Here is a 27,949-nt window from a genome sequence, read left to right as displayed (position 1 = left end):
TAGACACTGATTCTGGGGAAAGGTGTGTTGTGGATGGATCTTCCTATGCTACTCACATTCCTGAGGCTAGGACAGGAGGTTTGGACTCCTGTCATCCCCATCTCACCCTGGTGCTATTGAAGATGAAGGGATCTGTTTTATTCCCTATTTGCTTCCCTTGACTCCACTAAAATTGGAAAGGACTTTCACCATGGACCTCAAACACCAACTCCGTGTTTGCCCTGGCCACAGGTGGACTTTGAGTGAGAAAGGATCATGGATGCAGGGCAGGAAATTGGAGGAAATGTAAGAGAGCTCCCCAAGCACAGAGCACTAAGCAGGTTCATTCCATGGGCATGGCAGAACCATGCAGCCTTCCTTTAGGAAGTGGTGGAAAGGGACTTTCCTACTCCCTCACTCTGGTGCGGACAACAGGATCTCCTGGGAAGCCACCAGTTGGAGCAGAGACCATAGAGCCTTGCTGCTGATGTTTAAGTAAGGTGCATGAGGATTGTTTGAAGTGAGATGGAAAAAGACAGAAGTTATCCAGCAGGGACCTGGCTGGAGGGAGGGGCAGACATGAGACCTATCTCATTCTCTGCTGAAATGAATGTTCTTGCCCACTTTCTAGGCAATGAGTTAGTGCCATGGAGGCCTCAAGAGCTCAGGACATACCTGCCTTTCAGAGAGTTCAAACTGACATGGGAAAGGTCAGAGGAGAGCTGTGGGAGACCCTCCATCCTCATGGCACACTGTGGCTATAATGGATGTAGCCTCTCAGGGCACAAGGAACTGATGCAGAGCTCTCCATCAAGCAGCAACACCAGCAGTATGTTTGGTGGCCCTGCTAGGCAGGGGGGTTGGAACTACATGATCCTTGAGGTCCCTTCCAACCCGGGTGATTCTGTGATTCTGTGATTCTGTGATTCTGTGATTCTGTGAAAAGGGATGACCTGGCCGCCAGCACACACCAGATAGAGGATGAAAATCGAACCATGAGATGGAAAGGGCTGGAACGGCCTCTGTGCAGCAAAGCAGAGCTGCCCAGTCAGGTTATACAAGGGGCTTTGTGCCATCATGTCCACAGCCACCTCCAAGACACAGGAGATTCTGCTGTGTGTTCTTAACTGCTGGAGTGCTACATATCTCCTGCCTCATCAGTCTTGTATCCTATCCCACCCTACCCTACCCTACCCTACCCTACCCTACCCTACCCTACCCTACCCTACCCTATCCTATCCTATCCTATCCTATCCTATCCTATCCTATCCTATCCTATCCTATCCTATCCTATCCTATCCTATCCTATCTTATCCTATCCTATCCTATCCTATCCTACCATCTACCATTGTTCTGCTGAGCACATCAACCCAGAGCAATGCAGGTGACCACAATCACAGAATCACAGAATGGCCAAGGTTGGAAAGGACCTCAAGGATCATGAATCTCCAACCCCCCTGCCACATGTAGGGCCACCAACCTCCACATTTCATACTAGGCTGCCCAGGGCCCCGTCCAACCTGGCCTTGAACACCTCTGAAGTTGCCTAACTGCTTGGGTCTATCTGAACATACCACTTGTGGCTGCACATTGTCTCCATCCCAGCCAGGAACAGGTCAATAGGCTCAGTATGTCAGCCCAGACCCAAGCACATGTTCATTTGGAATACAATGGCTGGGGGTCAATGGAACCTGTCCTGACCAGGAGTTGAGTTGGGCCCCATGCTTTTATTTGCTGTCACTGTGTGGTTTGGTGACCACATCTCATCACCCAAAGGCACTGACAGTTGAATGAAATCCTCATTCCTCTTTCACCAAGGAGAAGTCAAACAGGGAACACAATGCACCCAAGGTGACATCACCCCACAGGGCTACACACAGAGAGAGCCACAGAGAGTTAATTTTAGCTGTGTTTAGGTATGATGCTGTGTTTTAAATTTAGGAGTAAAAAACAATGTTGATAACACACCACTGCTTGAACTGTTGCTGAGCAGCGCTTACACTAAGCCAAGGACTTTACAGCTCCTTGTGCCGCCCTGGCAGCCAGGAGCTGGGGATGCACAAGTTGCTGTGAGGGGGAAAAGCCAGAACAGCTGAGCCAAACCGGCCAAAAGGGTATTGAATGGCATGTCACGTCATGCTGAACAGTACGTGTCAGGGTGGGGAGGAGGGAACTGCTGCTGCTGCTCAGGGACTGGCTGGTATCGATCATTGTGTGGTGTGCCGGGCACTGCTTGTTTTGGATAGATATATGTATATATCTACATACATATATACGTTTATTCTTTATTATTATTTTTCCTTCCAGCTGGAAGGCCGCACGTAGTCCCTCTGTCCCTCAGCCCCACGAGGTGGCAGCAGGAGCCCACGGACGGAGAATTGAGTGACGGCCAGGTCAACCCCATCCGAGTGTGGGGCTGTGAGATGGGACCCGGATTGGATGGGCTCCCATGGGAGGGGTCCTTCCTGGGGTCCCACCCCGGGCTGGTTTTCTCCCCCAGCATCTTCATGAGGAACAAAGCAGCGTCTCACTTCATTCCCAGATGACTCACTGAGATGTTCCCCATCACACAGACATACCTGGGGGCACATCATCCTCTCTCAGCCTCAGTGTCCTGGCCAAATTACTTTGATAAAAAGGGGCCCCGTGTTCCCAAAGTACTTCTGATTGTGACCCTTCCCCGGAGCCTGGCACTGTGCCCCCGCCTGCCCCATCACCACAGGTCAGTGCAGGAACCAGAGGTCCTGCAGAGTATGGGGTGAATGTGGGGGAGCTGAAATGAAATGGGGCACATGATGGGAGAGGGCTGAAGCACAAGGCTGGGTGCTCCCAGGGGGAAGGACCAGTTCTGGTCAGCCTGGAAATGGTGCAGGAGCAGAGTGGGGAATTAATCTCAGCAGAGGGGCTAACATGAAGATTTCCCATCTCTTTTTTCTTTTTGTTTTCTTTTTTTTTCCTTTTTTTTTTTTTTCTTTTCCCCTAACTGCTTCTTTAAGACAAATAATCTACTCTCTTGAATCTAGACCAGGAGATCCAAATCCCTCCCAGTTCTAAAGAGCATTTTCAACATCTGTTGCTCCCAAAATACCAGGCTACTCTGGATGCTGGCTCTCAGATTAAAGGGCAGTGGAATCATCTCATCCCCCAGGGCTTGGCCCTCATGCTCAGCTAACACGCACACACCTCCCATCGAGAGATGTGGACGGACAAGGATGCTGAGCTCATCTCACCTTTGCCCTGGTCTGTGAGCCCACTGTCCCTTGCTGATGAGGTCCAAAACCGACACATCTGGCCAAAGGTCTGCACAGAGCCAAGCTGAGGGACCTCACTTTTCCAGACACTCCCTGATTTTCCTTCCTCAGTTCCCTGTGCCCCACTGAGCTGCATCCACCCACAGCCCTTCTGAGCCCTCCTCCTCTCCTTCCAGCCCCATGCACTGCCCTGGGATGCTCTGCACCCATCCCACAGCCCACACAAGATCTGTCAATCCCTGTGACATTTTCTTGACCTGTTACACCCCACCCTGCTCCCTGCCTGTGTCCCTGGTGCAGCACTGGGTACCACTACAGCAACAAACCAAAAGCCCAGAGGGATGGCCACAGCCCCATCAGGGCTCCTGGTCGCCAGCAATGCCTGTGTCAGGCTGGATCCTTTCCCTGCAGCAGGTGGATTCACAGTGATGTAAGAAGGTTTTAAAGTATATCCGTGGATTCATCTTCTCTCCCTCTCCTAGTAATGGGTTCAGGATGTTAATTAATAGCTAACTGCTTATGTCTTGCATCTATCAAATGTCTCAGCAAGGAGCCTCCAAGTATTTTGCAGACACTGGTTACCATCCCCTGATTGGAAGCAAGGCAGCCACAACCCAGAGCAGCTATAGGGACTTGCTGGTGCTCAAAGCCTGGGGCAGCATCCCCAGCAGCCCTGCTCCAGCAACCGACCCACCCTGCTCCTCCTGCCACTGGACTGCCTCCAAGCTGCGGCCTCTTAGCAAGCCCTGCAGGCAATCTGCCTATAAGTCAGAGCCCAAGGCGGGGAAACAAAGAGTTAACCAATATCCTGATGGGCTGGTGAGCTCATCAGAGCTGGGATATGCTCCACTGTTCATTAGACTCAACAGAGCCCAGTAGACAACATTCAGAGGGCTGCAGGGCTGAAGGCGAGCCTGGGTGAGGAGGGCAGGGTGCCCTGCTGCAGCCGTTCCATCTGTGCCACTGTTGGTGGTGGGCAGCCATCGTCCGCCCCCCCCATGTAAGTAGGATGGATTTCCATGGGTTTGGTTCTGGGGTGGCAGATGCAGCGTAATAAGGGTGGGGGTCATCCTTTTGCTGAGCCCAAAAAGGGGTTCAGGAGTGCTCTTTGCTCATCAAGGCTCTGAGCACATCGGTGGGGCCAGCCAAACTCCGGGCGATGCTGAGAAGCTGCTCCCAAGGGATGCAGGAGGTTGGGCCCAACCCGGCTCCACCACACCAGCAAATGGACACTGGCTCCAGCTTGGCTTACATCCCGGATGTGGTGGGGCTTGGAGGAGGTGTACGATCCCCTGCCACCAAGCCTCGTTTCCCCAGCCCTGTTCTCAGAGCAGAGCCTGTCCACAGGGCCAGCACCAGCCATGGTGAGGTACGGGAAGGGCAGGTGGGAGGATGGGGCTGTAGGGTGCTTTGTGCTGACACACCTCCATCTTCTCCCAGAGCAGAACCTGCTGAGCCCAACGGGATCTGTCCCTCTCTGTGCTGACCTATGGGAAGTGGAGCTCCCTGAGCTCCCTGCTGCTTTTTCTGTGCGTCGGGGGATGCTCGGTGCAGCCAGACAGAAGCAGAGCTCAGCATGGTGAGTTGGCGCTCGGTCCCCCCAGGTCCCCTGTGTGACCCCCACCTGCCCCTCTGCTGGGTGCTCCTCAGCCCCCCTGGCCATGGGGGTCTCGCACTGCTCACCCTCCTCATTTTGAGAGGGCCCTGGGGATGCTGGCTCACTGATATGCACAGCTCTCTTGATTACTTTTGAACCTGATTGATAGATGCTGAATTAAATTTGGCTGAGGCATGGCATCTTGACAAGTTTCTGCTAAGAGCTTGCATGTACCTGTCCACGCAGACTCCTTCCCCAACCACCCCACCATCCCACATGGACTCTCCGGAGCATCTGGTCCCTTGTCCCAGCAAAGAGTGGGACAATTGTGGTCCCACAATTGTCCCTTGGGGGGTCCTGTAGAGAGGGCACAGCCAAGAGTCAGACTGAGGCACCCCAGGACATAGGAAAAGCCATGCCCCAAAAATGTCCTTGGCTGGGCTGGGGATGCTCTGCTGTTCTCAGAGGGAACAGGGGCAGCAGTTAGGTATTGAGATAAGAGCAATGTGTAAGAAGCTCCTGAAGAATCAGAGCTGTTTCCCCGTGGGAAAAGGAGATGGACAGGCTGGGGACTTATGGGACTAGATCCAGCCTTAGCATGTCCCTGGGTCTTCCAAGGGGCTCAGTCCATATCTGCAGGTTGGCTGTGGCACCCCAGGTCCTGGCTGCTCATCTGCTGCTCTCAGACTTGGAGGTGTCAGAAGGATTTTTGGCCTCTGTGGCAAAAGACAGAGCAGACAGAGCAGAGAGCTGCCCCTGTGTGAGCACAGAGATGGGCAGGAAAATTAAATCACTTGTAGCCAGATTTATTGGGGTCCTCAGCAAATGGGATTCTCAAACATCAGCGTGCAAAGCACTGGGAGAGCAAAAAGGGAGAAAGCATCACTCCTCCTTCTGTCAGGGATGGAGAAAGACCCCGGTATGAGCATTGCTTGCAGGAGCTGGGGCAGCAGTAGCCAGCCATGATATCTGAGATGTGCTCTGGAGGCATTTGCAAGGCAGCAAATGGTCATCTGCGGATGCTCTCCTTACAACAATAATTATTCAAAATGTGGGAGAAACCTGATAGCATTATCCTGCTGGGCTGCTCAGTACGAGCATCACGCATCTTCCAATGTGAGCACATCTGGGATGAATTAGGGATGGAGTATGGGCAGAGCAGGAGCTGAAATCACATTAGCTCTCCCAAGAGCTGCAGACACATGCAGAGCTTGCAACCAAACTCCTGGCCACGTGTAGAGAGCGAAACCTTTCTTGAGCAAACAGAAGGGAACTACACAGCACCTCATGCAAAGTGCTATAAAAATGATCAGCATCTGAAAATTGTGGTGAGAGGAATGGTTATGCCAGAAAATAAAAGGGAAAAACAAATCCAGACTAGTGCAAATGCAAGCCTGGAGGGAAGAGCTAGGTTTCTGCAGGAGCCCACTGTTATATCTCTGCAAAGTGGAGAGGAAGGTGCTCTGCAGGGCTCAGTGTATCCCAATGGTAAGTAGGGCATCGATGAGTAAGGAGCTGGGAGCTGGGCACAGTGCTGGGGCTGCAGGCAAGGACCTGGGCAGCACAACAGGGCTGAGTGAATTAAAATCATACAGTGGCTTGAACATAAAAACTCTCCACAATGGATGCTAGAATAAGAGAAAGGCAATGACTGTGAAGGAGGAAATCTTGGGAGGAGAGTCACCGGAGGCCATAGCAGATCAGGATGGCAGGATGAGTGCCCTGCTCTGCCCCACCTCTCCTGGTTTGACAGAGTAGGGGAGAGCTGCAGATGGGAGGGATACAAGCACTGAGCTCTGCTTTTATTTTTCGTTTGTTGGTCCAATTTTTGCAAATCTGAAATGGCACAAAATGTGTCAGTGCCACCAGGTCTGCATTTCTGCAGCAGTGCTTGAGTGTTTCAGTAGTGGGAGTAAACAGAAAAAATTACATCAGAATAAACCACAGACCTGGGAAAGGAACATGGGTGAAAGGAAGAAGGGAGGTGTCAGCACCCTGGGGTGGGCACAGGGCCCAGCACAGCCCAGCTAGGGATTACCTGCTGTAATGGCCCAGGTAGGGATCATTAGGGCCTCAGCTCTGGAGCAGTTTTGTGGCTGTGCGTGCCTGCATCGACGTGGTGCAAACCTTAGCATAAAGCAGCAGCAGCAAAAAATAGGCTGGAGGCACCAGGCTCTGGACTCATCTCCTCTGCACCTCAGCATAGCAAAGCAGGATGCAAACCTGCAAACCCAGTGCGATAGCACTCGTGGTGCACGTGTTCCTGGGAGCAAGCTCTCAGACTGCTGTGCCTGAGGGCCTGGGCAGGGTTTTGGATGAACTGCCCTGGATGAGCATCGGGCTCACAGCCTGCACCGTGCTTAGAGCTGAGCTCAGCATGCCCAGCCCTGCAGCACGCTGGACCCTGCGGGCCTCCCTGCCAGCTCCACGTCCTGCTTTCCCCTGCTCCGATGAAACGGTGGTTAACATAATGCACTGCATTTCCCATTTATCATAATGATTTCCCCATGCTAAAGTCATGCTGTTTCTGGGAAAATGCATTTCCTCCTCAAGTAGGTGAAAATCTAATGCAGGGGCAGGGCTCCTGAGAGAGCCGCAGGGCTGACCCCAGCACTGCAAAGCACAGCACAGCGTTTGGCATGAGCTGAGATTCCTTCTGCAGCCTTCCCAGACCCACCCCTGCTGTGGGCTGTTTCCCCTTCCCCCAAGCCAGTTCAGGCTGCCCACGGGCCACCCATGGCCTTGGGCACCTCCAGAGATGGGGCATCCACAGCTCTGGGCAGCAGTGCCAGGACCTCATCACCTCTGGGTAAAGAAGCTCTAAGGAAGGGACCTGCCCCAGGGCAGGTGTTAAGCTTAGGGGTGGGGTGGGCAGTGGGAGTCCCACAACAGGCAGGCAGCCCTCCTCCCTGCAGGATCCAGTCGCCTGTCCTTAAATGTGCTGCTCATATAGGTGTGGTGTTCTTCTCTCCCTGCAGCACAGCACCAAGCTTTCTCCAATCTTTAACTTGGCCAAGGGCATGCACTCATTGATGACTAGATGGACAGCACTCAGTCCATCCTCCAGCACCAGTCCTCTGCTCCTTTTTCTTCTGTCCACCCTAGGTCTCCTCCTCAGATCCTGCTGTCATGGAAAATCCCCCCCAGAGCCCTAATGGGAGCCTGAAGTCCCCCCCGTCCAAGGAGCTGCTGACCAGCAACACGGCCAGCACGCTGTGCATCAGCTCCCGCAGCGAGTCTGTCTGGACCAATACCTCCAGGAGCAAGTGGGACATCTACCACAAGCCCATCATCGTCATGTCCGTCGGAGCTGCCATCTTCCTCTTCGGAACAGTCATTACCACCTTGTCGTGCTTTGAAATCAAGAACAGGAATGTGTACAAAATGTGTGGCCCCGCGTTCCTGTCCATGGGACTGATGCTCCTTGTCTGCGGCCTCGTCTGGATCCCCATCATCCGCAAGAAGCAGAAGCAGAGGCAGAAGTCACACTTCCTGCAGAGCCTCAGGTCCTTCTTCTTCAACCGCTGAGCACCTCCCAGGAAGGCCCCCACCCCACTCCTCGTGTTAGCCATAAAAAGAAGCGTTCTCGTGTACTCTCCTAGAGGAATTCATCCCAGTCCCTTCCCTATAAGACAGGACATGCTGTACCATCCCCAGCATGAAAGTGAACTTCGTATTTTGCCCAGGGAACCTCAGAAAAAAAGAGATAAGGACTTGATGGTGAGCCCAGTGCCCCGCATCACCTCACCATGCAATGGCCAACCCAACACATGCTGTGCAATGGCCAACCCCACGTGTGCCATGCAATGGCCAAACCAACACATGAAGGGGAAAGCAGAGCTTCTGGCAGCCTCCGTCAGCAGCTTTTGTAGGGCACAGCAGTGGAGAGGAGCCAACCTACCACGGTGTGGGTAAAGCTGCTGTGAGCACTGGACTTCACGTCTGGAAAATGGGATGTCCAAGGAGGTATCTCCAGAGTTACAGAGAGGGGCAGCAGGACAGTGTGGTCCCAGATCCCTTGACAGCAGAGACCACCAGGATGGGCAACACATGTCACCAAAGCTTGGGAAGATCAGACATGGGGTCCATGGCTGGGAATTCCTCAGCGCAGATCTGCTATGGCAGCTGAGCAGAATGGCTGTGGGCCGGAGCTCACTCTGTGCTCAGGGTGCAGCACTCACACAGCTTCGCCTGAAATGAAAATTTCCAGTCTGAAAAACCACTCTGTCTGGACAACAAAACCTGGGTTAATATAATTGGGCACATGATATTCTGCCTCTAATTCTGAGTGGGACTCTGATTTTTCAGATCCAGCTCACCTCCCACAGCATCCCACCTGGGAAGACCTCAGCCCAGCGAGCTGTGGCTGAGTTTGCCTGGAGCCCCATGCAGGTGAGAACCCAGCTCCAGGGCTGGGCAGGACATGGTTTGATGCTGATCAGAGGCAGAAAAGGGGCACAGGAGAGGAGACCCCACCTGCACCTCCATGCAGCATTTCCACTGCCTCCCATAGATCACCCCCTTAAAGCAGTGGGACATTCCTGGGAATGAAGACAGGTTGGTAAAGGCGTACAGCAGCTCTGCAACACCCTGCTCTGCATTTGGACAGTGGACATCAGCACAGAACAACTTCCTGTTGATTTGGATGCCACATCCCTCAGGAACTGCCACCACAGACATGCTGGGAGCTCCGAATAACACCATAAGACCCACTGAAAGCAGAGATTGGTCTGCAGATACGGCCTAAAGAGCCCACAGCTCAAAGCCTCATGATGCTCCCCCTGGGATGGGAGTAAGGTTGGCGGTATGTTGGCTCCCCTTTATGATGGGGAGCAGCAGAGGCAGCTTCTGGCCCGCAGCTAGCACGAGATGCACGTGCTCGAGGAACACATCCTGCTGACCCAGCTTGGCTGTGCCCCAAGTTGTGTTTCCATGCAGTGCACACGTGTCCCCCGCTGGTGCCAGCTGGTGAACAGGGTGTTGGAGGTGCGTGGTCTGGCAGCAGACCCAGCAAACCTCCTCCTGCTCCTCAGTCATTCATCCCTCTGAGCTGTGCTCTGCTGTTATTTTCGGTGCTGGCTTGGCACCACGCTAGTTCTCTATTGATTCAGCTGCAGTGGGCACAGGCTCACCCCAAGCTTCTGCCCAAGGATGAACTGCAGCCAGAAAAGCAGGTGAGCTGCAGGGCTGGCATGGAAGAAATCACAGAGCAGTATGAAGGACGGGGACACAGAGTGGGGTCCTGTACTGCACATCTTGTAACCAAGGAGACAACTGGTGAAGTATCAATGGGATAAGGAGTCACTGAGATCAGAAATGTAACAGGATTCCATGATGGTTATTTGTAACAAGAATATTTGATTTAATTAAAGCAGAAATATCTCAAGGGTTTCACCTTGCTGCTGTTGTGCTTCGTGCCTGCTGCAGGAGGGGAGCTGGCTGTCCCTGGGGTGTGACAGCAGGCAGACCAGGAGAGCTAAGGCCATGGGTTGGCCTGGGGCTCTGTGCTGGGGTCTGCCCAGGGACCCACCCAGGACCCTGCATGCGAAGGTGGCACAACTTCTTGTCAGCAGGGGATGAAGACTGCACAGATGAAGATTAGGGCAACAGCCCAGGCAGGGGTCAGCAGAGCTTGGGTCTGCTTGTCTGAGCTGCAGGGGTCAGAGAGGTAAATAGTAATTGAAGGCAGAGCTGGATTATCAGGCTGAAGCTGAAGGTGCAGGCAGAAGCCCAGCAGGAGGGTGGGAACACTCCACTGTATGAGTGATCAATGCCTGAGTGATACCCAGAGGCTGGGTGGGATCTGCGTTTATGTGGGCAGTGCAAATCAGTCCCAGCACTGGGAAATGTTGTTCACAAAGGCTTCACTGGAAGCTGACACCAAGTGCATGCCCTTACACAGCCCAGCCAACATCACAGGGCCTCTGAGGAGAGAAATCTTGTCTCTGTGCTGCGCCATGGGATCAGAGAACCTCTGTGTCACGCTGCCTTGGGAGGCTGCAGAGATAGGAGTTACCTCTGGGTTCAAAGCAGGGTTAGGACAGCAGATTCCTAAAGGGATGATAAAAACAAGGGGGCATCCAGCGCCGTGTTAGACGGCCATCCCCAGGGCACCTCCTCCTGTCACTGCTGGGGCAGCACACAGCTGAGGCACCCTAGGTCTGCACACACAGTTCTGGTGCCTTCGGGCTATTCCCACGTATGCACAAAGCACAGCTTTGCTGCTCTCTGTGCTCATCTCTTCTCCCCCTGCAGCCTGTTTGAATCCCGCTGGGATGCTTCAGATCAGAATAAAGAAACCAGACACATGTTGTGAAGAAAATACTGGATCAGGCAACAACAGCAGTCCTGACCAACTCTCATTAAAGCTAGGTCCAATGTGATCTGCTTCCGTGCTCTATAAAAATAACAGGAAACCCATTATGAAATTCACTACGTCTGCAGAATTTGGAGGGGGAATGTTCCCCAGTGCGTCTGGGTGACCCCAGCGCTGTGAGCCTGGAGCTGGTGGGATGCTCCCCAAGGTGCTCCCCTCTTAGCACCCCGCAGGGCAGCATCCTACTGGGTTGAGCTGCCATCTCCCAGAAAATCCCCCCATAAAAACCCCAAATCTTTCCTATTTCAGTCCTCAGCAGCGTGAACACAAACCAAATTTCACCCACACATGGCAGAGCCCATCAGTCCAGGCATTGGCTCAGTGCAGCAGAGGATTCCATGCCATGCAGCCCTATCACATGTGTGCCCCCAGAAGCAGCAGCAGTTGGGATTTTTCCTCTTTTTATCTGATTTTCCATAACTCAGCCTGAACGACAGCAAACACCCCGTGGGCACGGCTCACCATTAGCTGTGGTCAGACACGTGGGGCACAGAGCCAGGAGAGGAGGGGCCTTTGAAGGGGGCGGGGTCAATGGAATGGGCGTGGCTCTGAGAAATGGGAGGGGCTTGTTGTTGTGGGCGTGGTCTGCTGTGTGAGTGGGCGGGGCTTCGTGCTCCCCCGGGGCAGGCAGTGCTGTGGCTGTGCTGGACTGCAGGGCTCCGCAGAGGCTGATGGAGAAATTCAGCTCCTCCATCCTCGCCCCATCCCATCCCATAGGTAACAGTGCCCCACAGAAGGCCCCGAGGGTCTGGGGGGGGCACCGTGCAGCTCTGCCCTGCAAGCAGGTGAGAAGTGGCAATAGAAAACTATTTCCTGAAGAAACTGGGATGGAGAGACTCAGTCAGCGGGAGCCAGGGCTGTGGGTGCATGCTTCTGTGGTCCATGGAGCAGTCTGTGCTCTCCGTGCCCATGGAAAAGAGCTTGGCTTGTGCCAGAAGGTTTTCCCCTCTTCTGTTCCTCTCCTCTCACCTCCTGTGCAGAATTGGCCAGTGTCACTGATGCTGGGCAAAGTCCTTGGAGGTTTTGCCCGGGTTTGGCTGCAGCCCAGCCGGTGCCTGCCTTTTGGGTGCAAGGAAATGTTTTATTAGAAAGTGCTTTCATTTCCTTTGCTATAAAGCTGAGCACAGGTATGGGAAGGACAAATGTTTGCAGAGATGAAGAGAGCTCGGAAAGTCCCTGCTGGGTGCAGACAGAAAAACCACGGTCAGCCCCCCAAGGCTGTAAAAGTAGGAAGCAGGGTGAGACATGAGAACTTGAGTCTGGAAACCGTCCCTGCAGCTGCTCTCAGTGCAGGTTCAGGTCTGAGCCAGCTCTCACCTGCTGAACCCACTACAGGGCTTTGCCCTGGGGAAAGCAGCCACTCCGTGCCCTGTTTTAAGGATTTGCCTCCCGACTTTGCAGTTAAATAAATATTGACTGACACCTGCTAGCCCAAGATTTTGTCAGAGTGCTTCCATTCATCTGCTCACGTTCCAGCTGCGCCCAGCTCATGTGTAACTGAGGGACGTGCACTCATTGTTCCCTTTGGAGAACTGGTTCACTCTTGCTGCATACTTCTGCAAACCTGTACAGGGCCACCTCCGGGAGCGTGCTCTGCTAACATCGTCCTTCCAACTGCAGCAGAACTGGGCTAGAAAAAGGCAGAAGAGGTAGGCAGTGCTCTCTGCTTGATTTTATTTATTTGTTTTTCAATATCTTGGGGAATGAAATGCAGATGTCTGCAGTTTTCTTAGCTGATAATTGGAGGTGAATGAACTTCTGGAAACCTCTGGGTTCCTTCCCAGCCTGGGGGAGTGATTTTATTTCGTGTGTCGCGTTTCCGTGAGCGCTATCGCAGGCAGATCGCTGCTCTCACGCACTGGTAGAGCTCAGCACCACGGAGCTGCACCCGGATGAGAACATTTCCCATAGGGCAAATCCCAGATGGGCTTCTAGCATCCAACAAAGTGCCATGCAACATCAAACCTGGGGGAAAACAGGGAGCTGCCATTGCCAGCTTGGTTTCTTGCTCTAACTTCCATGAAACACAGCCCAAAAGAACTCTTTCTGGCCTGATGGGATCGAGGTGGCACAGCCTTTCAATGCATGGGGCTGGGCAGGCCAGGGCTGACTCCAGCTCCTTATATCAGTCCCACCTCCACCTGAGCTGTTTGCTTTGGAGGATGCAATGCACGGTGTCCCACCTGGCTGATGTCTGTGGGCATCAGAGACTGGAGAAAGTCAGGCTAGAAGGGGCAGAGAAGTCTTGGTGCATTAAGAGGGATAATGAAAACTGCTTAATAGAATATGGAAGGGCTCTCTGAAATCCAGGGAACAGAAGAAAATGACCTTGGATGAAAAATGAATAGATAGATAAGTAGGCAAATGAAAGGGGAGCTGGATGTTTCTGTGGGAAAGGAAGACAAAGCAAAAATCCCAGTCTTCAGAAAGTAACAGGGCTCAGTCTCATCAGTAAAACTGTGACCAGGGTATCTCCAGCAGCATCAACACTAGCCCTCCAGCTTGTTCATGCAAATGCAGTGGAACAAAGGAGTTAAGAGCCACAAACCACCTCCATCCATCTCCACTGTCACTGTAGTGTATTGAAAGAAGACCACAGAACAAGGATTCTGTTAGGGGGTGGCCAGGTCCTGCAAGCTGCTGTGCTCCAGCCCACTGCTGACAGGTCCTGGGATGACAAACAGCAGTTCCTCCCCAAGGCCTTGGAAGAGCAGAATGCACAAAGAAGAGATCAGTTATTCATTTGCATATTCAAAAGCCTTCATTGTTCTGAGATGTGGGGAGGAAAAAATTTTCTGCCTGCAGAGCTGTGATTTTGGGATGGAGCAGCTCACAATGCCATTAGCACAATGCTGCCTACAGTACCTACATGCAGCAGCCTGGGTAAGGGGGGAGAGGCTGATGGGGACGTGCTCTGTGATGCACGTAGGTGTGGCAGGCAGGAGCCCAGTGGCTTTTAGCACCCAAGCAGCAAACATGGTGCCCAACTCCAGCCATCAGCCATCACCCTGTCCCCAGTGCCAGCCTTGCACTTGCCCCGAGGCGGTGCAGCTCAGCATGCAGATACCACCGCAGGTGGCTGTCGGCCCACAGAGGCCACCTCTGGCCAAGGGCTCCCAGAAGCTTCCATCACCCCCAGATTGCTCTTTTTGCCATCATGTGCTGACTGGAGAGGAAGGATGTCCCCAGCATCACACGGCAACTGGGGAGCAGAGAGCATCAGCCCGGCATCCCACCAAGCTGCTCATGGACAAGCTCTGGGAAGTCCCACCTTCTGTAGTGATTCACCACTGACCTGACAGTTCCCATTCTAGGGATGGGCGATGGCATGGGCTGTGTGATTTCTGGCTTTCCAGCAAGACCTGCTTTTGGGAGGGGTTGCAAGGGAGGTGCATTTTGACACTCCAGAAAAAGTCCTGTGTCTCAGTTTCCTAATAAAGAAAGGGAAGCCCCGTGCCCTGCTGTGGAAGAAGCAGAGGCAGCGACGGCGGGGCCATGAAATGGTTAAAGCAGTGTCGTGCTGCCTCCCGATTGTTCTGCAAGGTGTGTTGTGACATTTGTACTTCCTCCTGCCACAGGCGGGGAGGGATGCTGGCGCTGGGGCTGCAGCATGGCCCTGCGTGCATTGGCTGGGCGCTGTGGTGGGGTGCTGCTGCTGGCCCTGCTGTGCGACGTGCTGGGGCTGGTCCTGCTCCTCGTGGGGCTGCTCGCTTCTCTCAGCTACTGGGACTTCTTTATTTACTTGGGAGCGCTGCTGCTTGCCTTCAGTCTTCTCTTCTGGGTCTTCTGGTACACGTTCAACATCGAGATCCCCTATAGGGAGCTGGGTTTTAATTGACCCTCAGCACTGAAATGGGAACTTACATTTGGAGGAGCTATCTCGCCAGCTGGGAAGCTGCAGAGCATCGTTCCATTGGTGAAGAGCATCCACAAAGACTGAGGTTCCCCGAGCATCGTCTGCCCACATGGACACCAGGGAAAGGTACCACGGGTGTCACACACAGGGGTGCTTTGCTGGTTTGGGGGAACTGGACCTGCTAGAGATAGCCGTGCTGCAGGAGGAACACCAGATTTACAAATGCTGTGGGGTGGATTAATGATGGACGAGGATGTGGGTTGGATGAGATGAGCCTGGGAGGGTGAGGCCGGAGAGGGGGTTTAGGTGGAAATTGGAAGTGGGGTTTGCACCTACTCTGGCCTTCCCATCAGACGATGCTGAGAACTGGGGACTGCCATGCAACAGCTCCTGGTGGTAGAGAGTCAGGTAATGATAACTGCAGCCTGGATAAACAAAGTGCCAGTAGGAACAACTCAGAGCTGGGCTGTCGCTTGGCTCCAAGACTTCTGGTGTGAACAGTGTGGCTGCAGCAAACAGGGATGCGAGGAGCAAAACCTGATGTACTCCAAGCTGAGCTCAGCTCTTTGCATGTGTCACAGTTTCAGGACTGCCCAGGTTGGGAAGGCTTTTCCAGTGGGGGCATATTTCCAGCAAACTAACAGGGAACTGCAAAAAGCCAAATAAAGGCTGTGTCACGAGGAACAACGCACAGCCCAGTGATAAACGCTGAGCACACAGAAACTGAGTCCAAAGTGCCACGTTGGAACACCAGATTTGAGATTACGTTCCCTTAATCTCAGGCTGGTCCAGGCTGTGCCTGGTGGCTTGGCACAGCCCAGCAGGCATAGAGATTGGGTGGTGCCTTGGAGGTGCCCAAGGCCATGGGTTAGCCCTGGGCCGCCTGATCTGGTGAGGGACAACCACCCCAGAGCAGGGATGGGGCTGATTGAGCTGTAAGGTCCCTTCCAACCAAACCATGCTGTGGTTCTGGGATTTCCTGTGTCCCAAGGGGGTGTTCCTCCCCATCAGCTTGCTGGCATGGCAGCTGGAGCCCATTTACTCCAGTTAATTAGTGGCAGCTCAGAGCTGTGTGCCAGGCAACCAAACAGTGATGATGACAGCAGGATGCCCCAGAGACAACCCTTGCCCCAAGGACCTAATGGTTTTATAACAACACAGGAGATAAGGAGAGGCAGAGATGGGAGTGATATCCCTATGGGCACGTGCCAGACTGCCAGGGCTGGGACTGGGCTCACCTCTCCTCAGCTCTGCCATCTCACCAGCCCTAGGCATGTAGCACAGGAGGTTTGCCAGTGATGGGATCTCCAACCACCAGCCATTCAGGACATACTTCCTTGTGTGACTTTTTGATAAAGCCTTTCACAATTAGCAAGGAAAATATTCCCTTTATCTACTAACTTTTTTTGCATTTCTCATCCTGAGGGCGGTGACAGCCAAAACGCAGCCTGTGTCACAGTGCACCTGATGGGGTGCCTCGCTTTCGGCCCTTCAGCTTTCCCCAAACCATCAGGTTTCTGGGTTTTCCACCCCTCTGCCCCTCAGACTGCCTCCTCCAGGAATTTCCTTGATGCGCCTCCAGATAAGAGCCTGTAAAAAGCACTAGTTGGATACTGCAGCAATACACAAGGAAGGGCAGCAGCTAACAACACCCTCCTTTATTTGCTCTGGGATTTTTAATTGCTAGTGCTCAGCCTGTTCAATCCAGCTCACAAAGCCTGGCCCAGGGCTTTGTCACCACTCAATGTCTGTCCCTTGCCTGGGCACGTCTGGAGGACAACACCCAGAGGGAATGGGTGCAAGGTCCCTGTCACCTCCTGTCCCTTCTCCTGATCTGGGCTGCTCCTTGCCGCAAAGAATTCACTGGATCTCTCTCTGCCTGATGCTTTAACTCCAACATGCTGCAGAGGTGCATCCCAGGTGTCATCCTCCACGGCTCCCAGTAGCCTTGGCTCCTCTTATAATAGCCTTCAATGCCCTTCTCTGCACCTTGCTGGCATTGGGGGGGTACATCAGCCCCCAGTTTTGGTGGTGTGGCTAGATCATCAAGAAGTCCTCCTGTGACAAAATATTAGCAGCTCTACTTGTTCCTCTGCCCAGACTGATCCTGAGCCTCACAGTGCCCAGCTCAAAGTGGAGTGGCTGTGCTTGTGAGCCTGGGCACATCCTCTTTGTCACCTCTGCTGGTGCTTCTGTGTTTCATCCGGGGATCAACGGTCCCCTGAGTCCCAGAGTTTAGATTTTATATGTCTGTACTGAGGAGATCTCAAGTCTCTTAGACATCAGCAGGATTTGTTAAGGTATTCACATCTCTTTCCATTGTCTTTTTATAAGGGACTGAAGTGGATCAGACTGTGAATGTAGGGAGCAAGCAGATGGAGAGGAACAGCACCAAACAAGGACTCCATCATGCCACTCTTCAACAAAAGGCCTTCCATTGCAAACCTGCCACCAAGCACACGGAGCAAGATGCACTGTATTGACCTGCTGAGCGCGTCACTGCCGCCCTGGGCAAGAGTACTGCAGGCACCCTTTGAACAATGCCTTCGTGTCCCCTCTGAGCATCCTCCTACCACTGCCGTGATCTCAGAGAGCCCAGCAGGAGCTGCCTGGCAGCAGCAGAACCACTGCAAACTGTCCTGTACTTGCAGGATCCAGGCAGCAGCGCAGACCAATTCTTCCAGCTCCACTGAGGGTGTGAAGAGGCTGAGCAGGGCTCACAGCACATGGCACCAGCAGGACATGCAGCCTGGGACCTCACATGTACTTTAATGCACTCAATGGGAGAGGGAGACAACAAAATGGGGCAGGACAGGGGATTTCCTAACTAAAGGTGGCTGGATGGAGGTCTTAGGTACATTTTACCTGATCTCACCAAGATCTCAGGCATTTTCTAATGGCGCTTACTGATGGACTCAGAAGGTCTAAGTTCAAAGAACTACTGAAGCTGAGGACGGATAGGAAAAGATGCAGTGTTTCAGCTGCCGAACTGGAGGCTCAGTGCAGAAACAAGCCTCCCTGCTAACTCCAAGTGCAAATCTTGGGTGAGAGGGGATGAAGAGATCCATGCCTTCCTCCTCCCGCATTCCCAATACAGTGTTGAGCTTACCATAAAGACATTTGTGGTGTGGAACCACATCTAACACCTACCAGATAGGTTGTTCCACACTTTCCATTGCAGGCATCAGTTTCCAGTCATTTAAAACTTTATCCAGCTTCACTCCATTGTGGTTTCCCATCCCAGAGCTCCTGTCTCAGAGATGAAGGTGGGTGCTGCCATTGCTCCTTCTCTCTGGATGCTGGTGGACAGGATGACACTGGCATCAGGACTTGGCTGTTGGTTGAGCTGTGACCTGCCACACAGGCTGTGTGCAGCTGCCCTGCCCCAGTGCAGGATGGATTCCTCATCATTACAAAAAGACCTCCCTAGCCTTGCGATGGAGATGTCTTTTGGCACAGCATGCGCTCTGTCCACCTCCATCCGCCGTTTCATGCCAAGTTAACAGGTCCAAGGGCAGCATGCAAAGAACAAGACCTGCAGAAGGAGGGCAAAGATGGGGATGCCACCTTCAGCACTGCCTGGGAAGCAACACGGAGGTTGGTGGCCCTGCATGCACCTGACCACCACAGCCTCAAAGCATCAAGGTAACTCACATTTCAAATGTAGCTGGAACTACCTCAGTGTCCCAGAACATGGAACAAGGAATCCTTGTACCAAGGGATGGCATCAGACCCATCAAACTGTGCCCTGGGATTGCAAAACGCAGCAGGGTCCTTGCAAGGCTGTTGTGCATTGCTCTGTTCTGGAGGAACTATTTTGGTGTCACCTTTCTGGTTTTATTTCATTGTGTTGGTTCTTTTTCCTTTGTTAAAGTTGCTGCTCTCCCTTTCAAAGGCATTTATTTACTGACTGTTGATGGTGAGGGGTGAAGGGGGATTTATGGCTGTGGTAATTCTGTCCACATGTGGCTATTACATATGGGAGAATGACAGATGGACAACATGGTAGAACATGTAGGATAATTCACAGGGGCAGGGCACCAATAGCAAAAAGCAGTGGCATTAACCCTTCTCTGAAACATGGGGGGACCTCCTCCTTTGCAAGCCTTTTTTTTTTTTTTTTTAATAAAACTAAATTCAGCCACTGTTGGCCTTTTTGCACTCACATTTAGTGGTGGGAGAGGACACTCCACAGGTCATTAAACCAAAGGAACTCAGGTTAAGAGAACTTCTGTGATTCCTACAAATCCTCACGAAACCAGTGGCCATTTCAGAAACAGCAATTGTCAGTACTGTCCATAACCCCAGGACAGTAACACCGAGCGCTGGCATCACTCTGAGCAGGCACTGCACACCTAGCAGCACTGACACCACCCTGACGCCACCCCATTGCACACTCACTGCGCTGCCACTTGCAGGCTTGTTTTGCTGTCTTCACCCACTGCTGCTGCCATGGGTTGCTGGTATCTGCTGATATTCTGCTGTGCTGAGATGAATCAAGGCTTTGCTGTGGAGCGTGGCCATGGGGACACCATGCTGTGGTTGGGCTGACATGGGGATCTGAGCTGCAGAGCCACTGGGGCAGCTCAGGTCTTTAGTGTCTGACCTGGCTTTCTCTGGGAAGCAGAGGGCAGCCAGAAATAACCTAGTTTTGGGGATGCAGCAGGACTTGCTAATGGAGAGAAGATGGAGACCTGCTCTTTCTGGAGGTGTGCAACAAAAAAAGATGAGGCAGTGGGCCTGAGGAAAAATCCAGTGGGATGGAAGTTTGGTGGTTTTTTTTTTGTTTTAATTAAAAAAAAAAAAAAAGAAAAAAAAAAAAAAGAAAATCACAGTGAGAGCAATCATAGACCAGAACAGGAATTGCAGGGAGCTGAGGGAATCTCCATCCTTGGAGAACTTCCAAACTTGACTGGAAATTGTCCTCACCAACCTCACCAAACTATGGGGCTGACATTTCTGACCCATGTTAAGGTTAGGCTCTGATCTTGAGCCCTCCTCTGACACGCAATGTCTGCAGGGATCCCAGGAAGCACCTCCAATCACCACAGGTCAAGATGATTGAAGTTTAGCACTTTTGAAAGCCACAGAAATACAGGCTTCTGCACCACCCCATCCATGGGTATGAAAGCACTTCCCCAGATCCTAAGACTGTGGCAGCCTCACTCCAGTGGTTTTGCAGTGTTCTGTTGGTGGAAGACATCATCCTCTTGCCACCCCTGCAGCGCCACTTCACTTCCCAGCCTCCACTAATGACCAGAGCTCCATTAATGTCTGCCTGAGCCCTGGCTGGGTTTCAAATGGATCCAGGAGTGCTAGCCAGCAGCTAATTGTGCTCACTGGAAAGCCTCACAATCATTAGCAATAGGGGTGAGAAGTGGCTGTGACCAGCAACCAGCGAGTCTTGCCCAGCGGTTGGACAAGAAGATAAAGAGCATCTCCAGGTGATAGCATGCCTTGAGTGATGCTGACAACCCTGTGCTCCCTGGGGCTTGTGGCTTTCTGAACAAACCCCTCATGCATACATTCTGACACCCCGGGGTGGGTATCAGCCCAGCTGCCCAGAGGACCTGCAAGGGCTCCTGCACACGTGTGCCAAGATCTGCCCATGCACAGTGACCATGGGCAGCACAAAGCAGCAGAGAAGTCACTCCCAGGACAAAGAAAGTGTGTTTCCCAGCTCTATATACTGTTGCAGAGTGGCACATCGTTGAACACAAAGCCTGCTGAAAAGGTTTTCTTAGAAAATTCTCATGCAGGTCCATCAGTGCGGAGTTTCTGAAGCTATTCAAGGTTTTTGGTTCTTTTTGTAGCAGGTTTTTTTTTTTTTTTAATGAAAAAATAGCTGTCTGTGATCTTCATGGGAGAAGCAATCAGACCAGGGAAGGAGCATCTGGTCCCACCATGGGCATTCAGGTGCCAGCAGGACACCAGCTGAGCCCTTCGTGCACTTCCAACCCCCAGACCCATTCCAACTCTGGAAAACCCCACTCTTATGCAAGGCTCCAGAAGGGGAGTTCTGCCTAGGGCTGTGCCCCGTGTGCCACCACAGGTGGACAGTGTGAAAAAGTGGCTGCCCTGTGCCAGAGATGGAGGCAGAAAGATCTTATCTGAAGAGATCCAGGCATGGGGACATCCAGCTGGGTCACTGTCACCATGCCTACATCCCACACCAATTGGACAGCCCAGGCCAGTTCCACCCCATCCTTTGTGGATTGGGTGCAGGGAGAGAAGGAAGCTCAGAGGAGCTTTCCTCTTAATTATTGATGCGGAGATTTCAGCTGATGGAACTGGGGCTCTCAGAGGCTGAATCCTAATGGAGCCTGCTGGCATGCCTGGCCAGTAAGCACTCCTGGGCCCTGCACAATTCCCACCTCTCCCATCTCCGAGCCATAAAAGTGCCACCTTCTCCTGCTAATGATGCATTATGCAGCCATTACCCAGAGTTCATAGACCTGCTGCCACCAGGCAAAGGTAATGCTAATGTAGGAAGAGCAACTGTGTTCTCCATCACACACTGATGGGGGTTACTAAGCCAGCAATTCTAAACAGAGAAAGGGAAGAATTTGACATGGAGGGGCACTGGGACCAACAGCACCCCTGTAGGCCAGGCAGCATCGTGCTGTGCTGATTGCCTGCACATCTCCACCTGCAAAGTCATCGTGCCATGGGTGATGGATGGAGTCATCAGTGAGAGATGAGTCAGGAGTGACAAAGTCAGTGGTTGGACACTGTGCAGCAGAACATCTTAAATGCATCAGGAGTGCCTGCCAGCCTGCTGGCTATTCTGGTAGTCCCTTTACAGCTCTGGACACGGCCTCCTGGGATTTTCAGCCACTCTTTTCCACGTGGACATCCCACACAGCTGGGTAGGACAGGAAAGCCCTAGTGTGTGCACAGCTCAAGGTGCCATCTAACTGCAGAGGGGGTTCATGAGGACCACAGTGTTATGGCAAGGCTTAGAGGTGATCTTATATGGTCCTGTGTATCATTCCCATGCCCAGTTTCTCTATTGTCCATCCAACAGGGAGAAATGCAAACACCTGTCCACGTGCTCATTCATCCCCCACAGCCTTTTATCCTCACGCCTCCATTTAGTGCCCTGTTCTCATGCTGAAGCTCCATCCATCCATTTAGTGCCCATCCATCCCCATCGCCACTCAACTATTCTTTGCCTATTGAATACTCATACCTATTTGGGAGAGAAGGATCAAAACTGGGGTGGTTTTGGCTCCTCCTACAAAGACAATACTAAACCTCCTAGTGCCTGTGCTGGTGGTCCTATAGCAGTTGGAGAAGTGCAGAAAGGTTTTCTTACAGGAAGGCAGAAGGCACACTGTTGGATAGGATCTGTACCCCCACTTTCTTCAGAGGGAAGGAGCACCCTCAGAAGCATCTTCAGAAGCACCTGCATGGGCAGATGTCCCCTGTACCTGAGTCCTCCCTCAGCAGGCTCCCAGGCCAGGTGGTTGAATTTTCTCCAGGCCTTTATGAAGTCACTGAGCTGGCAGAGACATCCCTGCTTTCATCTCGGCAGCTGGCACTCAGCACAAGCCCCTGAGTGCCTGCCTGGTCAGTGCCAGTGCCTGGAAGTGCCTGCAGCACAAGGGCTGGGTGCTGCATCAGGATCATGCAGCCTGCTGGACCCAATTGCTGTGGGGTCTTTCATTTGCTTTAGAAGCACCCCACAGGCAGTCCCTGGTGCATGCACAGTACTCCAGCTCGCTGGGAATGACTGATGCCCCAGCCCCAAGTCTGGTGAGCCACTTGATTTTACTTCAAACGTCTCTTTGGAAGCGTCTAGCTCATGCACACACATGCATTGGTAGCTGCTGGAAATAAAATACATGGGCATGAAAGCATGTACAGAAAGCCACGCACCAATAGGTCAAACACAGCCAGGTTCGCCTTGCACCCAGGCAGCTGCCTGCTGGACTTCAGAGCACATGAACATACTTGCAAAGGAAAACACACTGTCAGGGCCACTCTTTACCCTCTCCCAGCCCAAGTGGGACTTTTTTTCTTGCCATATGTTTGCACAGCATTCCCAGCCCAGCAACAGTGCTCCCAGCATCTTGCCCTATTGTTTAAGTTCTTCATTCTCCTCTCACATTTCTGCAGAGCCCCTGCTCACCAGGGGTATGTCTCCACCTCCAGAGTTGCCTGGAAGATGTCTCTGATCTTTTTGCTACCCCAAGGCCATTGACCTTTAATTTTGTGTGCACGCAGGCTGGCCATCCTTACCTGCAGGAAAGTCATTAGCCCCATCCTCAACACACTCAGAAAGTAATTGCCCTCATGGGCTCCTGCCTTGGGCAGCCTGTGATTGCTTGTGAAAAAAAGCCCATGCTCTGGGGTCATCCCTGTGGCAGAGGAACAGATCTCCAGCATCACCAGGGGATAAGGGATGGGACATCCTGACCTTCCCATGCAATAGAAAAAGAAAAGGAGAAGGGTTTGGGATGGAGCCAGGGTACCGAGGGCATCTCCAGAAGTCACAGCAGCTTCCAGCATGGATTGCAAGCAGGAGCCTGCAGCTGACAGTAACTCTGTGAGATGTTGTCCAGAGATTGTGGCCATAAGTGACTGCCTGTGTCCACAGACAGATGGTGACATCAGAAGGACCAAACAGGGCTGCATGTGTGTCCCCACCACAGGTGATGTGGGATATCAGCAGAGAAGGCAATGACCCAATGCATGTCTGTGAGCTGTAGGCTCAGTGTTGTGGTCACCACGATGAATCAAAGCACTGAAGTACTCAGCACTGAGCTGCAAGTGGCCTCAGCACCCTGTAATGCTCCTGGTCCTGGTCCTGGTCCTGCTGGGGGAAGCTGCACAGCACCTGGGGGCTTGGCTTTCCTGGAGCTGCAAACCTCCTCCGTAGGGATTAGCAGCAGGGGAAGGCACAGGAAGGACTGGCTTCTTAATGACATTAACAGCAAGAAAATAAGATGCTGGCAGCTTGTCCATCAGCACAAGAAGGGCTGGGAATATCTATCCCAGATGCACACAGACCCTAACAGAGGTTGGTGGCTCTGGAGAGGATGTGGGGACAGGGACATCAGCTGGCCCTGAGCAGCAGGAGAGCGTGGGTGCAGCTTGAGGTGCAGACCCTGCCTTGTTGGCAGCTGCTTACAGCCAGCTTTCCCGGGGGCGCTCTGTAACTCTCCCTCTTGGGGACCCAGGTTGCCACCCCCCAAGCCTGGTTTTGTCCCCGTGCCAGCCCTGGCAGCCAGCTCCGGCCAAGCAGTGCCACCCTGTGGCAAACCCACAGCGATGCCCCCAGGCCCCACCCAATGTCCGTGGCATTGCCTCTCCCTGCTGATGGCACCCCCAGACTTGGTCTCCTCTTCCACCCCCCAAGATGTCCCTCTCGACCTGGAGATGCTGAAGTCCTTTGCCAAGTGGCTCCTGGCCTCCAGCAGCAGCAGCCAGAAGTGGGCTCCCCAGCCCTGCCTGCCCCTCAGCAGCCCTATATGCCAGGGGTTGGCTCCCTGGCACCCTCCAGTACCTCCTCAATATCCAGAGTAATAACACGGGCAATTATTAAATGAGGAGGCAGGGACGCATCATTGTCAGGTAATTATTTCTTATGAAATAGGATTTCCATTCCAGTGCAGTGTCTCAGGCACTTTTCCCCAGCAGTCTCCCAGTGCAGGGGTCAGTGTCATCACACCCGGTACACAGGTATGGAAACAGGTGGATGAGTGATGCCCTGCATTTGCTCACAGATGGCCATAGGGCTGAAATGGGATCTTCCTGCTGAGCTTTCTAACACTGGGCAGTTTTTATTTGTCCTCTTGAAATGTTCTGGGTGATCCCAGAGCACTGCAGCCCCCTGATGCTCAGCAAGTGTGATTCTCACTTTAGGAGCTTTGTGCCACCCTCCTGCCAGTGACAGCAAGGGACATCCTGCTCCCGCTCCGTGTGTCAGGGATCTGTGAAAGCACTGAGGTCCTCAAGGTGCACTCCTAAAGCACCACAGTCACTGTGACTGTGACTTCTTCTTTTGGAATGGGCACAGGGGGGACCCAAATCTCGTGTACACCCTTCAGATGCCCACACCTCCCCCTGGTGTGGGGACAGGATGGAATTCCCAAAGCCACCCCTGATGCAGCCCTGATGCCTTCACTCCCTGCCCGCTGCCTGTCCCTGGTGCTCAGGGCAGGAGAGACACGGTGAAAGCAGGAGCATGGACATCTCTGGGGGACCTGAGAGCAGGGCTGAGGGAGGGGGGGGCTGTGAGTTGGGTCCTTCCAGCCCCACCATACCAGTAAAACACAGAAGGAACCCTCTAACAGGACTCAGGCAGCCACATTTCAAACAAATGAGGCAACACCTCTAGCATGTGAGCACCCAGAGATCTTCAGGAACCTGGCCAGATGGGAAAACTTCCCCTGGAGCTGCATCTGGGCTTTCTCCAGGAAAGTGCCAGCCTCAGCATCAGTGCCAATCGTCCATCATCACAGTCGCTGCCTTCCTCACGGTGAGTCCCTCTTGACCAGCAGCAGCCAAGGGAGCACAGCCGCCAGCAGGGCCACAGTGAGGATGAGCAGCACGGCCAGAGCGATGGGTGACTGGCAGCACTGCAGCCCCAGGGCCGAGCTGGAGGACATGGTGCTCCGTGTCTCCGCCTGGCTTTCTCTCTGCAGGGAGGAGCAGTCCGTGTCCACCAGTGGCATCCCATACCTGCTGATGACAAAGATATGGGCTCCACGTGCCAGCTCTCCCTGTGCGCCCGTAGGGCTGCACCGCTCCAAGCTCTGCACCGGCATCACAAAGTGGCTGGGCACCACCAGGGCGTTGCTGCTCTCCAGTTTGGTCAGCTGCGATAAGGAGGATGGTGACAGGGGCACTTCCAGAGTCCGTGGGCTGGACGGCCACAGCGCCTTCTTCTTGCTGAGGAAGGTGACGTAGCGGCAGACGGGGCAGATGATGCTGCTCTGGATGTGGCCGTCCAGCTTGGAGGAGAGCAGGCACTTCACCAGGCAGTCGTGGCAGAAGGCGTGCCCGCAGCTGAGCTGGCGATGTGTGTGCTCCAGGGGGTGGAACTTCTCATAGCAGACGGGGCACTCGGCCGGGGCCCCTTCCTTGCTGGGTGAGATCTCAGCCATCCCTGCTCTGCAGACCACGGGTGCTTCCCAGCTGTGAGCAGGGATACGGGGTGTTATAGGAGTCCCAGTTGCAATGGTTAGTGTGGGATGTCCCAGCCCAATGGCCGGGTCACTGCTGGAGTGCAGTGTGTGCCTGTTAGTCACAGCACTGCCCCGCTGTCTGGTGTGTCCCCTGCGCCACCCTGGGGCATAGAGGGGTGCAGGGACAATGGGGACACCATGGACTCAGAGTCTTGAATCAGCTTGGTCTGAAGCACTTCTTAGGGTAGGGAGCATTCAGGGAAGGGGGAAAGGAGAAAGAGAGGAGAGGGAGGTGGAAGAGGAGGAGAAGGAGAAGGAGAAGGAGAAGGAGAAGGAGAAGGAGAAGGAGAAGGAGAAGGAGAAGGAGAAGGAGAAAGGAGGAGGGACGCTCAGTTCCAAGAGTAGATCAGCAGCTGGAGTTCTATGAAGAAGGCAGTTTCTCCAGACAATGCTGTGTTTTCAAATCCAATCTGCACCCCTTTTTGCATGCCATCAGTCACCCTGGATATCCTCACAGCTGTTTCTAGAGGTTTTGCTGCTGGACATGTGGGCATGGCAGCCCAGGAGCCATCCCCTGCATTGCGATGGCCACACCAACACGAGGAGCCATCACTTACAAGAAAAGGGACCCAACTCCCGCTCTGGTTTAGTGATCTGCTGCTCCCTACAGAGCCACAGGAGCCCCTCAGTCCACACCCCAGAGACCCCTACCTTCTGCAGGACCCCAGGGCAGGGTCCTCTCCATCCAATCCACTGCTGTCCCCAGTGCTCAGCACCGTCCGGGCCGGGAATGGGGTGCCTATATAACAGCAAGGTGGTGGCTGCGCGTTTCATGCAACCGCGTTGCGTAAAGGCAGGAGCGGGGACAGGGCAGCACCCGGGCTGTGAATGCGGAGGAACCCGTTCAAGTTTTAAAGCCTGAACCCTGCCAGGGAGTGGGTGTGGAGCCGGCATAAGGCGTCAGAGGGCAGGGAGAGGTGGCACAGTGCTGCCTGCTGGCCTCCCTGTAATGAGTTCCCAGGATCAAACAACAGGCTGCTGGTCCCCAAACACAGCAGGGCCCGGTGGCAGGGACAGGCTCAGCTCTGTGCACAACCACACATCTCTGTTCCCCATCCCCACACTGGTCTCATCTCTGTGCTCGCTCCCCTCTGTGTCACCCAGCCCCACACTGCTGGATGGTCAGTCCAAAGAGCAGCATGGCTGTGGACAAACCCAGACAGCATAGCTCTGGTCACTGTCGCCTCCTGCCTGCCTGCAGGCTTCCAGCACCATCTGCTGCAGCTTGTGGGCAGATGGAACTCCTCCACTTGTCCACTTGTGGGTTGGAATCCTGCACAGAGGAGGCTCTCTGTGGCATTACCCCTTGTCTCAGGGTGCTGCCATTCTTCTCCTAACTTCCAGAGCCTTCCTTTCAAAAGCTGTTTGAAAGTGGATGGTTCCTGTCACCACATTGGATCCTTTCAGCATCCTCAGCCCAGATGGTGTCCTCAAGGTAATCAAAAAGGCTCCAAGGAACTCCTGTGTCCTGGGAGGCCTGCATCTCCATCATAGTTTAGGAGAAACTTAGAATTAAGTGGGGATCTCACATGGGTGCAGAGATGCTCTGTAGAACCACTCCTGGTCCTGTGCTCCTCAAGCCTCAAGAAGATTCCCAGGGATCTCCAGGATCTATGGGGTAAGAAGAGACAGCAAGAGTGTTAAGGCACCTCTGGCACCCAGCATTCAACAGATGGGTCCCCACAGTCACTGCAC

At 53.4% G+C, this 27,949-nt stretch overlaps 2 protein-coding genes across 2 annotated transcripts; one reads left to right on the top strand and one right to left on the bottom strand.

Moving 5' to 3' along the window:
- Positions 1-7,938: 7,938 nt before the first annotated feature.
- On the top strand, positions 7,939-8,355 carry PIRT (phosphoinositide interacting regulator of transient receptor potential channels; the record flags this gene model as incomplete). Its single annotated transcript, XM_079544333.1, has 1 exon — positions 7,939-8,355. Exon 1 carries the CDS (start codon positions 7,957-7,959, stop codon positions 8,353-8,355), a length of 399 nt encoding a protein of 132 aa, XP_079400459.1. The 5' UTR covers positions 7,939-7,956.
- A 17,185-nt stretch (positions 8,356-25,540) lies between these two features.
- On the bottom strand, positions 25,541-26,173 carry RNF222 (ring finger protein 222; the record flags this gene model as incomplete). The annotated part of the gene is made up of 1 exon (XM_079544293.1): positions 25,541-26,173. One exon carries the CDS (start codon positions 26,171-26,173, stop codon positions 25,541-25,543), a length of 633 nt encoding a protein of 210 aa, XP_079400419.1.
- Positions 26,174-27,949: the final 1,776 nt, after the last annotated feature.

This window comes from Tetrao urogallus, assembly GCF_951394365.1.
Source record: "Tetrao urogallus genome assembly, chromosome: 18".
Lineage (NCBI taxonomy): Eukaryota > Metazoa > Chordata > Aves > Galliformes > Phasianidae > Tetrao > Tetrao urogallus.
Note: the sequence above shows the minus strand (reverse complement) of the source record. Positions and strands in the feature narration are given on the sequence as shown.